A 15,930-nucleotide genomic window follows, 5' to 3' on the forward strand; every position below is an offset into this window, starting at 1 on the left:
AAATACAGATAATACAGAATACAGTTACATATTGTCAACTCGAAATCAAATAAAGGTAAGTCTTACTTCACTAGACAATTGAAACCAAATAGTTGGCTTAGAAAAAATATTACCTTTTCTGTACACTCTATGTCAGTCTAAAAGTTTTTAGTTATGGAAACATTTATGATATACAGTTACAAAAAGTCAGGTACAAAAATACTTCAATCCAAAACACCAAGAGTAATTTCTACACAATTGTACCACCCAAGACACAACAAACTTTTCAAAGAAGAGCCACTGAAAAAAAAAATATATATATATTGTAATATGTCTAACTCTTGTCTTACATTTAACAACTCTGTACTCTCTTTTACTAGTTAGAAATTGTTGGATTACATTTCCTGAAAAATTCCTTTTTGCATTTTCTAGATCTTTCCAAGACTTCTCTTTAAAGTTAAAACAAAAAGTAAGAATTGTTCTTAACTCTGTTATCAAAGATCACTCTATTAATTAAACTTCAACTCATTAATGTGTAAAATGAGAGGCTCAAATAACATTCCTTGTTTATTGGATGTTTTTGAACATCTACAGAACATTTGATGACAGTTACACATTGTTTATATTTTTGTTGAATGTGGATAAGCTACAAACAAAATAACTGCTTTACAATTTAAAGAAACAAAACTATGAAGTTACATTACACCAAATCTAGAAATACAGTACTCCTGATGAAACACATAATTGACAATCTAGAATATACAAATTTCAGTAACATTAAATCAAACATGAAATATATTAGTGAAGTATATTTTATCTTTTGTATACATAAATTTTGCAGAAATGGGATAGTTTGTGTCTGTCATCTAATTATTAAAATGTTTTTAATCTTATGTGAAAATGAAGTCAAATTTCTTAAGTTTAATGTAGCAAGTGATAAAATTTGAAAATAATACAGTTATATTCACTTGTATAAATGAAAACCAAATTTATATATTCCAGTCATCTTCGTAATAAAAAATAACATGAAATGAATAATTAAACTGTACAGTCAAGTTTACCTAAACATTTTGGAAGCAGTGTTGCCTTTGCTTTGAATTACAGCAGAAACAGCATATTCACCTGCAAAAATATATCACTGGTGAGCTATGGTTCAAATACATTCAAAATTTACATTAAAGTATTGTAATGATTCTTAGTGTACACTGAGTTTAACTGAATCTAATAAAATAATATAAAAACAGGCCCTTTATGGACATGCTGGAATTTTTTCAAAAATTTAACAGAGAATGCATTTCATCAGAAAGATACTTTGAAATTATAAGTGAAATAGTAATCTTGTACTTGCAGAATTTTGTTTCTCCAACCAATCTGGAAGTTGAATTATTATTGAACATCTAAACTGAATGTAAACACTAGCACTGATTAAATTACAGGCTTCATGTTTTAATAAAGTGAGAAGTAATAAGGCCATCATTACTTTTAAAAAGACAAACAAGTAAATCTATTCACAATTAACATAAAATATAAAAAGAGAGAAATACACCTAGAAAATGGGAAAAGCAATATGAGGTCACAATACTCTGCTTATTTTTAAGTAAGAATTATTACAGAAAAATATTATAATTTTTGCAAGTTCTCTTTACTACAGCTGTTTAATGTTTCTCACATTTATCAGCCATATTAAAAACGCCTTCCCTTTCTCTGTAATTTCAGTTTTCTTTGCTAACTGAATAACAAATGTTTTTAAGTTTCCATATTCCAGTTGCATTTTAATTACCTTAAAAATCTCAACATTAATAATTTGTTCTAATCTTTTTGTTTAAGAAATATTATTTTTAAGACAACATAAAAACAATTTTCATTCCATCAGCCTTTCCCAGTACTTCAGAACTTGCAAAATCATTTTTTTTCTGAAACGGTAAGACAATTTCACAGAAAAGGATAGTTTCAAGTACAAATATCATATGCTCACTTTAGTATTTTATAAATGATCATAATATTCAATTATACATTATTGATTACGATTTTATTATTAGTGCTGCTAAAAATGAAAGAAAAGAATGATAAAAAAGAGTAAAAGTAAATAGCATGGTCTGAAAAAGAAGAATAAAAAAGAAAAATAATAAGAAAAAAAAAGATAATAAATAATTTGACACTGTATACAGGTGAGACAAGTCCTAGATAGTTGTGATCTATTCAGATTAACTAAACACTCCACTCTATAACCCCAAACTTTCAAGAGAAGATATATTTTTCAAGAATCTGAATACACTTCCTGGTGGTGGTAGGCTAAATCACATAATTCTGACAACCATGGCAGATGAGACATAGCTATTCCTTTCCATAAATGAGCAGTAAGCATCCCTGCATGAACCACAGTGTCAGTGAAGGGAGAAAAATTAATTATTTTCTCCCAGATATTTAAGCCATATAAGGTTCAGGCTCAAAAGAAACTGAGGAAAGACACAAAACATCACATACTCAATGAAACAACTAAAGAAAAAGAGCCTGAGGCAGCTTATCCCAAGGTGGCCTCCTGAAAAACCAAAATAATAGAGAAAGGAGCATGAAAAAGTGAATCTAATTTCTTTCCAGAATATCTAGGACTGCCATCGACTGCAGTTGTGAAGCCATTTGGAGGAATACTAGTGAACTAAATAAATCTCTCCATCTCACTATGAATAAGATCACGGACAGTCGTAATCAGTATTTTCAATGATTGTATTATTGAGAAACCTGCTAGTGAACATTATGTTAAGAAAAAGTGATAACATTAGCTAAATAAGGTGCTTATATACAGTACCAGCATAGAGGGTGCATTGATGTAGGTGAAAAGTGTCATGAGACAGATATCGCAAAGGTCAATTAAGAAGTGTATAAAGAAAAGTGAAGCACACAAGAAAAAAGTCAGGCTAGTTCTTAGTTTGACAAAGTAATAGCTGTAGTGTAGAGAAAGTGAGTGTGTTTTGGAAGACTTACACTTGCTTGATGTTACTTTTGTGACATGTTCTCCTGGACTGAGGTCACACTCATTTCAAGGGGCATTACAGAGACTTTTACAAACTATTATGAGCTGAAGTTTATCTCCTTCCAATGCTTACTGATTTAATTAAGTATTCCAGGATTATAGAATAATATGATAGGGATTTTGTTTTACTTTGAAAGTTTGGTATTATTCTTGCTCTAGTCTCCATCCTTTGAAGACACTTTCCTATCCAGCTCTACTAAGCACAGAGGACATACAGTAAACTGTGAAGACAATCACTATAATAAAACTAGTGTCTTCTTTTCTGATGTAAATAAAACATTTATTATTCTTTATTTTATATGCTTCTTTCCCTTCGTTGTCTCTGTTCATTTTGTTCTCTGCATATTTCCTAGATTTGTTGTACATTGCATACTTGTTACTCTTCTGTTGGAAATTAGTGTATATTAGTACCACACAGGGAACCCATTAACAACCCAGCAAGTCTCAGTGATATAAATATTCCATTTTCAAATTATCATATGTATAACTAATTAAATTCCAAATTTTATGTTTGCAAACATCAGAAGTAAAACTAACAGTTCTATAATTTCCCAATCCTTCCTTTGAATCCATCTATTTAAATATAAATATTGCATTAGCAATATTTCAATTGCTAGAATTTTCTCCATATGTGCAAAAGTTTGAAAAATATATTTGACTGTTTATGTCCTACAGTCTCTTTATTTACAACTTTCAAGCTTTTACGAAAAAATATCTTAAATCCTGAAGCCAGGGCTGTTCCAAAGAGAAACTAGTTGAGGATATATTAGTATAAATTTGCTATCTAAACTAATCCAATTGACTAAGATAAGAAAATGTGTAGACTAGAACTAGAAATTGACAAATAATTATATGTGTATGATATACAAATGTACATAAAACACTTAATACACAAGTCATTTTATACATGTAAAATTTAATGTAACATAAGAACTGTTTAAAACTATATAGTTGCAAGAATGCAAATATATTTTGAAAGTAAATTTACTTTTATATCCTGACACATTCAATTAAAATTACTGAAATACAGATATATACTGTTTATTTCCTATCACAAAATATCAATCTACATTTGACCCATTTCTTTTCATCCAAATAATAAAATATATCAAGATAAAATGAAATTAAAAACCTACTTGTCTACTTACATTACTTTTTTCAATATGAAACAGAAAACACACTTTCACATTTGGCTTTAATATATTTATTGTTGTATAGTTTATATATAAAAGCTTATAGAAATGCATCACAATTATGTTTCATATGTACTAAGCAGTATATAATCTTATAATGCAAAAATGTTTTTATAAACAACACAATACCACAAACTAAACTATTTTCTTTGTTCTTTTAGAAAATTTGAAAGTATTACCTGGAGGTATCAGCCATACCTATGGTATGTTTCTCCCCTCATGTTGTTTTTTATTGTGTGTCGTTGTATATATTTCTACGCTACTTAATCAGGCATTTCAATTTAACACATTTGCTTTTGGCACTTGTGCTAGAACTATCCATACCAGCTTTTAATCAGTGATTCCCTTCCTAATACCAGTCTAACTGACTTTGACACATTCTGCCAAAACAAGTAGACTACACTTACATACTTCTGTAAGGAAGACTTACTCAAAACTACAGTCATAGGAATATTAAATAACTAATAAGACAATTGTAATTTTATGCCTCAATTTCAAGTTACTTTTACTGGTGTCTGACTTGCTGTTTGTATTAATCTATATATGTTATATAGACACGTGTGTGTTTATGTTTTTAACATGTGACTTGATTATTCCTGTTGCCAATCAACTCAGTTAAACAAAGTACTGAATTATTATAATTTTTCACCTTAAATTTAATTGACAAAAAAACTTAAGAAGTATTAGCTGAGTGTGCTGTACTCCTCCTTAAGCTAAATTACTGGGGGCCTACCCTCACACTTCTAACTTGGAAAATCCCTGCTTGAAGTGCTTCTTTATGTTAACAATCAAGGGAAAAAATACATGAGAGAATAGAATTTATGAATATTTTGAGGATGAGGGTTGGGTTTCGTGATTTTTTCTTAGTGATTAAGTGACAGAGCACCTTAATAGACTTAGAGACTCCTTCGTGTCCCATAACTTACATATAAATAATCTTATGTAAATAAAAACTAATATTTCATTGTCTTGAATAAAATTACGCCATGTTAGTATTTGTACTGTTATTAAACTTAATACTAGTAATAGTAGCATAATGCCTTGGATAGTTGATACAGAACAGAAGTTACTATAAAGATTAGTATATCATTACTAATTATCAATACATAGTAAATAGCATTCAGTTTTAAAATATCTCTACGTACTTTAGGGTAAATACTTGCAAAATTGCCAAGTTAATTAGCACTAAATAGTTTACACTACGTTTAACTGTCAGCCCTTACTTGGTTTTGTACACTCATTGGGGCTACCCATCTCATATACGCCATGATCCTGTCTCAACTTAGCCTTACGCTTATTGAGATTTCGTTTTGATTTATTTTTTGACAACTTTTTAATACTGGGAGTGTGTTTAGGTGGATTTGATTGTTGCTTGACATCTCTGTCTGTTGTGTCTAGAGATAACATTCTGAAAAAATACAAAGAAAAAGTTTCAAACAGTAAATAACATCAACAACAAAACATGTTAGTGAAGCCTGCAAAGCATTGTATACAAACTCGTCTGCTCTATTTAACATCACGTGAAGCGATAGTCGTCAAACATATCCAACTTCTTTTGATTTCTACATTTGCGACTGGTTATTCCCATACTTCTTTGCGAATGCTCATATTTTCAAATTAAGTATTTTGCAACGTAGTTCTGGTGTCTTATTAAATATAATACCCATCAACTAAGTGCTCTAAATCACTCACCCCCCCCCTCATAATAAATAGTTAATGTTCAGAGCATTAGGCCATGAATATCCTCGAAAAATTATATGATCATTTCTTTCAATTATTTCCTTCTTATTGCCGTTATATTGGCATACAGGATGTTCGGAAAGTCACTGTACACTTTTATATTTATTAACAGACAAAACTGCACAATGACTTTTCGAATACCCTTTATTCTTTATAGAAGGCCTCCAACTCTTGCAAGTTTTCCGGATAACATTGATGAGCCCTGGTCTTCAACTCATGCCAAACGTTTTCAATTGGGTTGAGATCGGGTGACTGCGATGGCCACTCCAGAACGCTTATATGGTTCCTCTGCAACCAGGATTGCACATATTTCGATGTGTGCTCAAGGTCATTGTCGTGCTGGAAGATCCAACGAAGCCGAAGCCGCAACTTCCGAGCATCATTCTTGATATAAGTGCCTAATATATCAACGTGCTCTTCTTTTTTCATAATTCTGTTGACGCGGTGAAGGCTGCCTACACCAGAAGAGCTGAAGGAACCCTATAGCATGATCGAGCCACCTCCGTGTTTAACTGTAGGGACGATGTTCTTTGGAAGATTCCGTTCCCCCTTCTTACGGAAAATATAGCGAACATCATTGTGGCTGAAAAGCTCGATTTTAGTCTCCTCTGACCAAAGAATACTCTTTCAGTAGGTAAAGGGTTTATCTACATGCTTTCTTGCATACCTCAGTCGTACTTCTAAATGAACAAGCATTTAAATATGGAATTCTACGAGGACGGCATGCTTTGTACTCAGAAGAGCGTAACATGTTCGTAGTTGTAGAGGTGCTTACTTCAATCCCAGTTTCCCTTACCAGTTTCGGTATGTCATTACGTGTTAAACGAGGGTTCCTACTAATTTCTCTGAGAACCTTCCTCTTGGTTCTCTGTGGAATTTTGGTTTGGCATCCGGAACGAAGGAGATTAGCAGTTGATCCTGTAAGCTTAAACTTGGCAATTATGTTTTGAACAGTAGATTTTGGCACATTAAGTTGTGTAGCAATACCGGAAAGAGACACACGAGACTTGTATTTTACAATAATTCGGTTTTTTAAATCACTGTTTCCTGTTCGCCATGATGACCAAGCAGATAGTGACGGAGACGGCGCTAAATTGCCGGAAGTAAATTTTTTGCTGGCTAAATTCTAATAATTATGAACCCAGTGTCTAGTTCTGGAATGCTATAATGTAGTTTTTTCACCAAACTAAACAAAATGTTTACGCGAATATCAGTTTTTCACAGTTCTGAAATGTACGAACACTTTCTGCTCCTCCTATTTTTGGTTATTTGTTTATAAACAGTTTATTTGTCGTTTACTTTCTATAAAAATTTATGTAGATGTGTGTTAGTATAATATTTATAATATATTACACTTCTATTAGCCTACTCGTGATACTTTTTAAATTATGAGCAAAAAACCACTCAGGCTGCAGGGGTATGAACACTTTCTGTCGTGATTGTATATTAACTAACTTAGTGCTAAATCTTAAGTTTATATTGATTATATTTACAAAATGTAACTTTTTTCGACTGCTATGTTGTTCTATATTTAAAATGATATTCATTGTTACTGTATCCCTCAGTGGCAGTGTGGAATTTCTGCGGACTTACCTCAGTAGAAATCGAGTTTCGATACCCGTTGTGGGTGAAGCACAAATAGCCCATTCCGTAGCACTGTGCTTAACTACAAACAAACGGTGTTACCGTAGCTAAAGATTGCATAAGAATTATAATAACGTACTAGTTTAGTAATTGTACGTCGTATCTACTGTCCTGTGGTTCACTGATGAGTCTAAGAGCTTATGACGTTAAAAATCGACTTCAGACAGCCCCTATGAGTAGAGCAAATGTGCAGTTTTGAGTTTAACAACAAACAAATAAAAATAATAATAAAAGACAAAAACAGTGTATCTAATAGATAGAATAACCAAACCTTGAATATATTCTGTAGAGTTGTTACAAATTCAGTCAGAACTTTTTTTTTTTCAAATATTTCTAACTGCAAAGTTAAAACATTCTCATCGGTATGTCGTACGGAAACATTTTATCACATGTGCAGTTTACCGTTCCTCTCATAAAAATGGCTTATAATTTATACGTGTTTGTTTGTTTGTAGAATCGTTAAATATTTCACTGAAACTTTTTATCGTATAGAACAACTTTTGTTTGAACACATTTATTTTTTACGAGTGAATTTCATATCTTGGCGCTTATCAACTGATCAGTTATAGAGTATCGCTTTAACTATTCGGATCACGCGAACTATGTAGAAACTGGCTGCCTGTGTTTAGTCCTAACTTAAAGGAGCAGCTAGTTATACAGGGTGTTCGGAAAGTCACTGTGCAGTTTTGTAATCATATTTTATTCAGTCTATTTCAAGAACACCCTGTATAACACGAACAGATATATAACATGTAGTTTATACTAAAAATGGCCAGCGGTATGTCTCCGGATTTACAACGCTAAAATCAGGGGTTCGATTCCTTTCGGTAGGCTGAGCAGATAGCCTTTGTGGCTTTGCTAAAAGAAAAACACACACACACACTAAAAATGGCTTAATACGGAAAAAAAGATCGATTAACTTCTAGTTGATAAATACGGAAATACTTAAGGATTTGACATTAGCTCAGATCCTGCTGAAAATGGTTGAGAGTCACAAACTTGTGCAGGTCCACATTAATGAAACGTAATATCGAAGATGTGGCTTGGTTGTCGTTACGTTCAAAATTTTCAAATGGACTATATTTGTTCTCACAATCGGTATAGAAAAGTGATTTTGAACATCGTAAGCCTACAGACGTACCGCTATGTCACTGGGAGGAGAGCCCTATGGCCTAGATGCTCTGTGTACTAGAAGCTTCAACCCGAAAACTATTTTATGGACACATGGGCCGTAAAGGTTAAGATCATATACAGTCATCTCTGATTTCGAGCTGATTACCAGAAACAGATGGCAACCAGTCAACACTTACTGCCTACTCAGCCATTATTAACCGAAAAGCGGGATTTGACTATCATGGTTATAACGCCAACACAGCTAAAAGTGTGGATCATATTCAGAGGCATATCGCGGCTCGAACTTTAGATGTCAGACCTGCATCCTGCAGACCTTGTACCTGAAATTTGTAAGATCACTATGAAAAGGAAAAGAATGTTACAGCAGATGTGTTAGATACATTCTGTTCAGGAAAACATGTCACAGAGTACCTGATCTTTTAGCTTAACTCGACCATTGGCATTGCGTACAGGAAATAGGTGTCATCGATGTCACACAATACCAGATTTTTTAGCTTAACTAAATCACTGATTCAACCTATTAGTAAATATCAATAGGTTAAAATCAGTTGAAGTAACTAAATGATGCACGTAATCATACGTAGTACGAAACGCCAAAGTTTAATTAAAACAAAAAAATAAAACATAAGAACCTAGCTAATAAAAGATAAGTTGATCACCGTTAGTTCGTAAAATGATTTAAATCCATAAGAAATTCAAGTGGTTGGAGAATACCATAACGACAGTATGTAACTATTGGTGAGAATCCACTAATTGATTAGATGATGAGAGAAATTTCATCATGACGCTCTGGTGGATTTCAGAGAAGGGTAGGACTATCATATTTAACAATGTTGATATTGAAAAACAGACCCGATCCACGCGTTCCAAGAAAGATACCTTTGTTCATATTGTTTACTACGCTAACAGCGACCAGTTTGGCTCTGAAAATGAAAATATATTTGGAAAACATTTGAGTTATAATAATGATTTAAATGTGATTTATCTACAGTTTAGTTTTAGGTGTTACCATGGGTGATATAGAATAGTATCAAAACTTCATACTAAGTAAATCGAATGTTATTCTAATGTTATGCTAGAAATAAAACAAGTGTTAACTTATTAGGTAGAACTTAAATATCACAAATGAGTAAAAAACTAAAAACTGTTAAAACTAAAAAAGTACAGGTGATCATTACTTCTAAGACTAAAATTCATGCCTAAATTGTCTACTGACTGACACAGCAATACGATTAAATGAAGTATATATATTTTTACTTCTTTTAGACACTGTGTGTGTGTTTTGTTTTGTTTTTTCTTATAGCAAAGCCACAATGGGCTATCTGCTGTGTCCACTGAAGGGAACTGAACCCCTGATTTTAGCGTTGTAAATCCGGGGGACAGACAATCTCAACTAACAAAAAAATCGAGGTTTGCAGAGTACATGATTTGGCGTGCCAAAATGGTTAACATGCCGTATTGTGAATCCCATGGTTTATGGTTCGCCTCCCGTTGGAAGAAAATCTCACTTTCTATAAGAGCAACAGTTAAATCCCATTATGTTATTAACGTATGTTATACTACTGACGAGGGGATGGATGCACCGTTAGTCTAACACACCTTGCGTTACGTTCGCTGATTAGGGCTTGCTTAACACCAGGTTACAGTGATCAACACTCTTAAGTGTTTGTTTGTTTTTGGATTTTGCGCAAAACTACACGAGGGCTAACTGCGCTAGCCGTCACTAATTTAACAGTGTAAGTCTAGATGGAAGGCAGCTAATGATCATCACCCACCGCTAACTCTTAAGTTACTCTTTTATTAACGAATAGTGGGATTGATTGTCACCTTATAAAGCCCTCACGGCTGAAAGGGCGAGCATGTTTGCTGTAAACTTCAAATAAGTCAATAAAAAATCGATATTTACATAAATGTAATTCCAACTGAGCTACAGTGCCGAACAGTATAGGCTTATCCCCTGAGAGCATTCTCGTCTATTAATTCAAAAATTAAGGACCTATATACCTATATGCAGGAATAGCCCTTTGGAATACTTTATAAGAAAAGTTACATTGCTAGGTTTATTATTAATAATAATAAATATATATAAATTGTCGCTAATACCATTATTTATCTTTATTATAAATATGACAAAAGGACGTATACGCTAATGAGTTTGGTGTTCGACTTCAAATCCAGTTACAAACTAATTTATATAAAATTCAGGTTAACAGTCTCTAGTGGTGTATACAAGTCACTAACTCGAGAAAGTTTGTAATTACAATACAGAATTAACTCTGAGAAAGATTAAAAAACCCAAACACCACTTTCATGCAATAAACGTACATCGAAATTACGGAAGATATCTTGAAACGTTTTAGTTTAATTACAGGTCATTTGTATTACTTTATGTACTATCAACACTTGTGAGGGCTCTCTAGTAATGAAAGAACATATACAGACTAGCTATGGTCTACTGAAGCCTAATTACCGAGGCCAGTGACAGAATGACACTTTTAAAGGAGTTACATATGAAAGTTCAGTAAAAACGTTGTTTCTTTAGGAATTGTTCCTCAGTGTCACGGCAGCATTTCTGCAGACTTACAACATCGTAAACCAAATTTTGATATCCATGGTGGGCACAGTACAGATAGCCCGTTGTGTAGCTTTGTGCTGAACTATAATTTAAAAAAGATCTTTTGGAATTTTCGCCCTGGTAAAACTGATGTTTTGTCCCAGTACCCTTTATTATTTTCTATAAATAAGAATTTCGCAAACTGACAGTTCAATGTTTCTTAACATGAATCATAAATGTTATATTGAATGTTGTTCAATTGTTTTTGGTATAAAAAATAATAGCAAAGCATTGAAGCTTTTTATACTTTTATGTCACTACCTGAACTGTCGTTAAAGAGTGGCCTAAGAATTGGTGGTGAGTTTTATTCAATAACTTCCACCTAGTTATCAGTTAACAATCTGGAATGGTAATACGCAAGTAAACCTTATATAGCTTTTAGTGAATCGAATATATATATATATAATCAATCTTTTACTACAGATCAGTATAAATCTGTATTTGTGTATGTGCTTATTCTTAACAAGGGACTATCTGCGATAGGCCCACAATAGCTAATATACAAACTATTTTTGAAACCACCTTTTGTTTCAGCTCAAAGAGTAAAACTAATAAAGAGAAATTTAAAAACGTTAAGATAAAATATTTTCAGTTACGATGCAAAACATTTAATCTATTTGTGACATAAAAACGAATGAATTATTCAGGTAACTTGTATTTAAGTTTAAAATAAAAGAATTGGTACAAGATTAAATAGAGTCTAAACTAGCTTTGGCTTGATATCTGGTGAGGAATCTGCTAGACTGAATAATTAATATCAAAATACAATAACAGTAACATTTACACTTAGTAAGTTTTGACTTTTGATAATTTCATTCTTTCGACCTTTGGTATGGTATAATCATCAGTTAAATATAGTTGTTCTTGTATTTTGAAATTATCTGTTACCTTATTTTCCGAGGCATTACACCATGATACTTGCCAGGCTAGTTTTGTTTTCCCTGTAATAAATTAACCAGAAAATAATAAGTTAAATACATAATCCTTTTATCTTTCGTAAGATTCAAAATATATCAATAAACTTGTTATTTGGTGAAGCGACCTCTAACGTGTTTTCTTTCAAGAACAGATAAAACGTGTGTGTGTGTGTGTGTGTGTTTTATTCGTATAGCAAAGCCACAAAGGGCTATCTGCTCAGCCCACCGAGGGGAATCGAACCCCTGATTTTAGCGTTGTAAATCCGGAGACATACCGTTGTACCAGCGGGGAGCCCAGATAAAAACACAATAAAGAGTAACAAAAATAACTTTTCAAGTTCATACGTCATGATGTGTTGTATCCTATAGAGTTTATAATTCTTCTCGTAATTCGTGGGATGTGCACATTAAACTAACGTTACGGAAGTACAAATTACAACGTTAAGTGCCCTTTATGTGGCACCATTTTAGTGTTTACTGACTGAGAGGCAGACATATAACATACTACAGTATAACAGTGCAAATGGTTAAAAGAGATCCACAAAGGCCGTCTTACACTGTAATAATAATAAAAAGGAACCGCTGTGTATTCGGAGAGGGTTGAGAATTGATATTGTATTATATAATTAGTATCCTCCGGTGTAGAGTGACATGAGTGGGGTCTGATACGTCACGTGAAGAGAAAACAGTTGTAGTTAAAGTACAGATTGTTGTTTCTCTTTTATATTAACATGGACTAAAAAGTTAAGGTGTCCAATTAGTGTCATGTCACACGGATGATAGTAAAAAACATAAAAAGCACTACTTGGTTACTAAAAATGTTGTGTCTGTTAATGTCTAAAATATGAGCCAAATGCAGAGAAATCCAGTAAGTAATTTCAATTGAAAATATTAGTATTAATCTACTAAGAGACATTCTAAAAAGGTTTGGAAAATTATGTTTGTTTGTTTGGAAATTTCGCACAAAGCTACTCGAGGGCTATCTGTGCTAGCCGTCCCTAATTTAGCAGTGTAAGACTAGAAGGAAGGCAGCTAGTCATCACCACCCACCGCCAACTCTTGGGCTACTCTTTACCAACGAATAGTGGGATTGACCGTCACATTATACACCCCCACGGCTGGGAGGGCGAGCATGTTTAGCGCGACGCGGGCGAGAAAATTATGAACTCTCAACATATTTCTGTTTAAATGTATGATAGTCTGAAACAAAAAACACCAACTAAATATCCACTGTAAGTTAATCTCCCTATAGACATATAATCTGATTATGAGGTTTTTTTCTAGACCACAATAACAATACCATTGTGTGAATCAAATAATGATTATTGTATAAAGAACACTTTTATGTAATAGCTTGACCACTAACAAAATATCGTCATTTCACCAGGTAAAATACATATAAATAGTCAGTATGGCTTCCTGTGGTATCAGAAAAGAACAGAAAACACACCTAACATTCTCCTCAAAGCCACTTACCCCCAAAGTTTAAGTATTTAATCTTCGTCCAAACAATACATCATGAAAAATTATTAGTCGTATGTAGTCAGAAACGTAGGTTTTTAGAGGGCCGTAAGAAGGCTAGTAAGGCCATATCTTGACCACTTTTTAATAGCGACAATTAATGAATTTAAAACTTGCTTCTCCTAATAAAATAAATTACGTTGTATATATGCAGTATAGAATTTCAGTATCCTACTAAAATCATAAAAACCTGATACTTACAAATCGTCACATACGGGTTGTATTAGTACAACCTGAACGTCTGGATCCGCGACGTCGACATTTTTGTTGTTTCTCCACTACTTCACGAGGTCGATAGACGTGTTCCTTGCAGAAAATATTCTGTACAGCACTCGTGACAGATCTTTACACCCTGGAGTCGCTTCTTGAACGACTATTTTATTTTTTGTCACTTGAATAGAAACAATAATTACAAATACTGAATTTGTTATGGTACATTTACACAAAAGTGAATTTCATCAGAGAAGATCCATAGATCTGTATTTATTTATATAAACTATGTTATATTGATAAATTCTGACCTTAGTTTTAGTGGCTAATAACTTTGATAACATTGACCAATATAACGATTCACCAATTTAAACAAGTTCAAACACAAACAATTATTGTTCAATCAATTTGACAGTATGAGTAGTGTCTCAACAACTGTTAGATTTGCTGTATACCAGCTAAACTAAAGAGTTCTGGTATAACATGACATACTTCGATAACACAGGGTATATCAGATGTGATGTAGTTTATATGTTCCTGTGTACTTTCATTCAACAGTTACTGTATTACCTACACTCCACAGTAAGATTTCCAAGAATGACACCAAAAGTGTATCGGAAAATATGATAGTTGAAATTCGTCTTGTGAAATTAACGTGCTTGAATATTTACATGCTCTGACCTTCACTTCAACTACGATGCCACAGGTTTAAGAGATGCTTTATTGATTTGTGCACTTCTTGAACAAATACGTTTTGTGCAATACTTGTGTAACCAAATGAAAATGACAGTTTGAAATAGCTTCTTGAAATGTTTTTTATTTCTTGTTGAATGTAGCTAAGAGAACAATTTCTACACTTCTTGTTTCAATATATTCTGTGCATTAACTGTGTAACAAACATTCAGTTCCCAATAACTTGGTGGTTTCAGTTGTCAATTATTTAAGCATCACTAATTTTGTTTGTTATTATCTTCAGAGGAAGGATATATATTTTTGTCAAAACACTTTCCAATGCACTTATCTTTGGGCATTAGCTTCAGAAGGTTTATAAATATCATAAAAGTGAACATCAATGAATACTCTAGCACTAGTGCCAAATGCAAATGTGTTAAATTGAAATGCCTGATTAAGTAGCGTAGAAATATATACAATGACACATAATAAAAAACAACATTAGGGGAGAAACATACCATAGGTATGGCTGATACCTCCAGGTAATACTTTCAAATTTTCTAAAAGAACAAAGAAAATAGTTTAGTTTGTGGTATTGTGTTGTTTATAAAAACATTTTTGCATTATAAGATTATATACTGCTTAGTACATATGAAACATAATTGTGATGCACTTCTATAAGCTTTTATATATAAACTATACAACAATAAATATATTAAAGCCAAATGTGAAAGTGTGTTTTCTGTTTCATATTGAAAAAAGTAATGTAAGTAGACAAGTAGGTTTTTAATTTCATTTTATCTTAAGATATTTTATTATTTGGATGAAAAGAAATGGGTCAAATGTAGATTGATATTTTGTTATAGGAAATAAACAGTAATAACTGTATTTCAGTAATTTTAATTGAATGTGTCAGGATATAAAAGTAAATTTTCTTTCAAAATATATTTGCATTCTTGCAACTATATAGTTTTAAACAGTTCTTATGTTTCATTAAATTTTACATGTATAAAATGACTTGTGTATTAAGTGTTTTATGTACATTTGTATATCATACACATATAATTATTTGTTTGTCAATTTCTAGTTCTAGTCTACACCTTTTCTTATCTTAGTCAATTGGATTAGTTTAGATAGCAAATTTATACTAATATATCCTCAACTAGTTTCTCTTTGGAACAGCTCTGGTTTCAGGATTTAAGATATTTTCTTGTAAAAGCTTGAAAGTTGTAAATAAAGTGACTGTAGGACATAAACAGTCACACTAATTCCCAA

General features: G+C 32.5%; 1 protein-coding gene across 11 annotated transcripts in view; it reads right to left on the minus strand.

The window, feature by feature from the left end:
* Positions 1-14,110, minus strand: part of LOC143248863 (uncharacterized) — a 29,332-nt gene extending 15,222 nt beyond the window's left edge. Inside the window, exons 1-5 of one of the 11 annotated variants that reach the window (XM_076497714.1) lie at positions 13,975-14,017; positions 12,224-12,276; positions 7,667-7,757; positions 5,427-5,611; positions 1,041-1,101 (exon numbers count right to left, since the gene is read on the minus strand). In XM_076497714.1, coding sequence (XP_076353829.1) covers positions 1,041-1,101; positions 5,427-5,610 — 245 coding nt within the window. In that variant the 5' untranslated portion in view covers position 5,611; positions 7,667-7,757; positions 12,224-12,276; positions 13,975-14,017. Of the gene's footprint in view, positions 1-1,040; positions 1,102-2,961; positions 3,232-5,426; positions 5,612-5,700; positions 5,881-7,536; positions 7,758-12,223; positions 12,277-13,728; positions 13,884-13,974 lie in introns of those variants that run through there. The other 10 variants (XM_076497712.1, XM_076497715.1, XM_076497713.1 and 7 more) reach the window with 10 other exon arrangements.
* Between the last annotated feature and the right edge of the window lie 1,820 nt (positions 14,111-15,930).

This window comes from Tachypleus tridentatus, chromosome 4 (assembly GCF_004210375.1).
Source record: "Tachypleus tridentatus isolate NWPU-2018 chromosome 4, ASM421037v1, whole genome shotgun sequence".
NCBI classification, from domain to species: domain Eukaryota; kingdom Metazoa; phylum Arthropoda; class Merostomata; order Xiphosura; family Limulidae; genus Tachypleus; species Tachypleus tridentatus.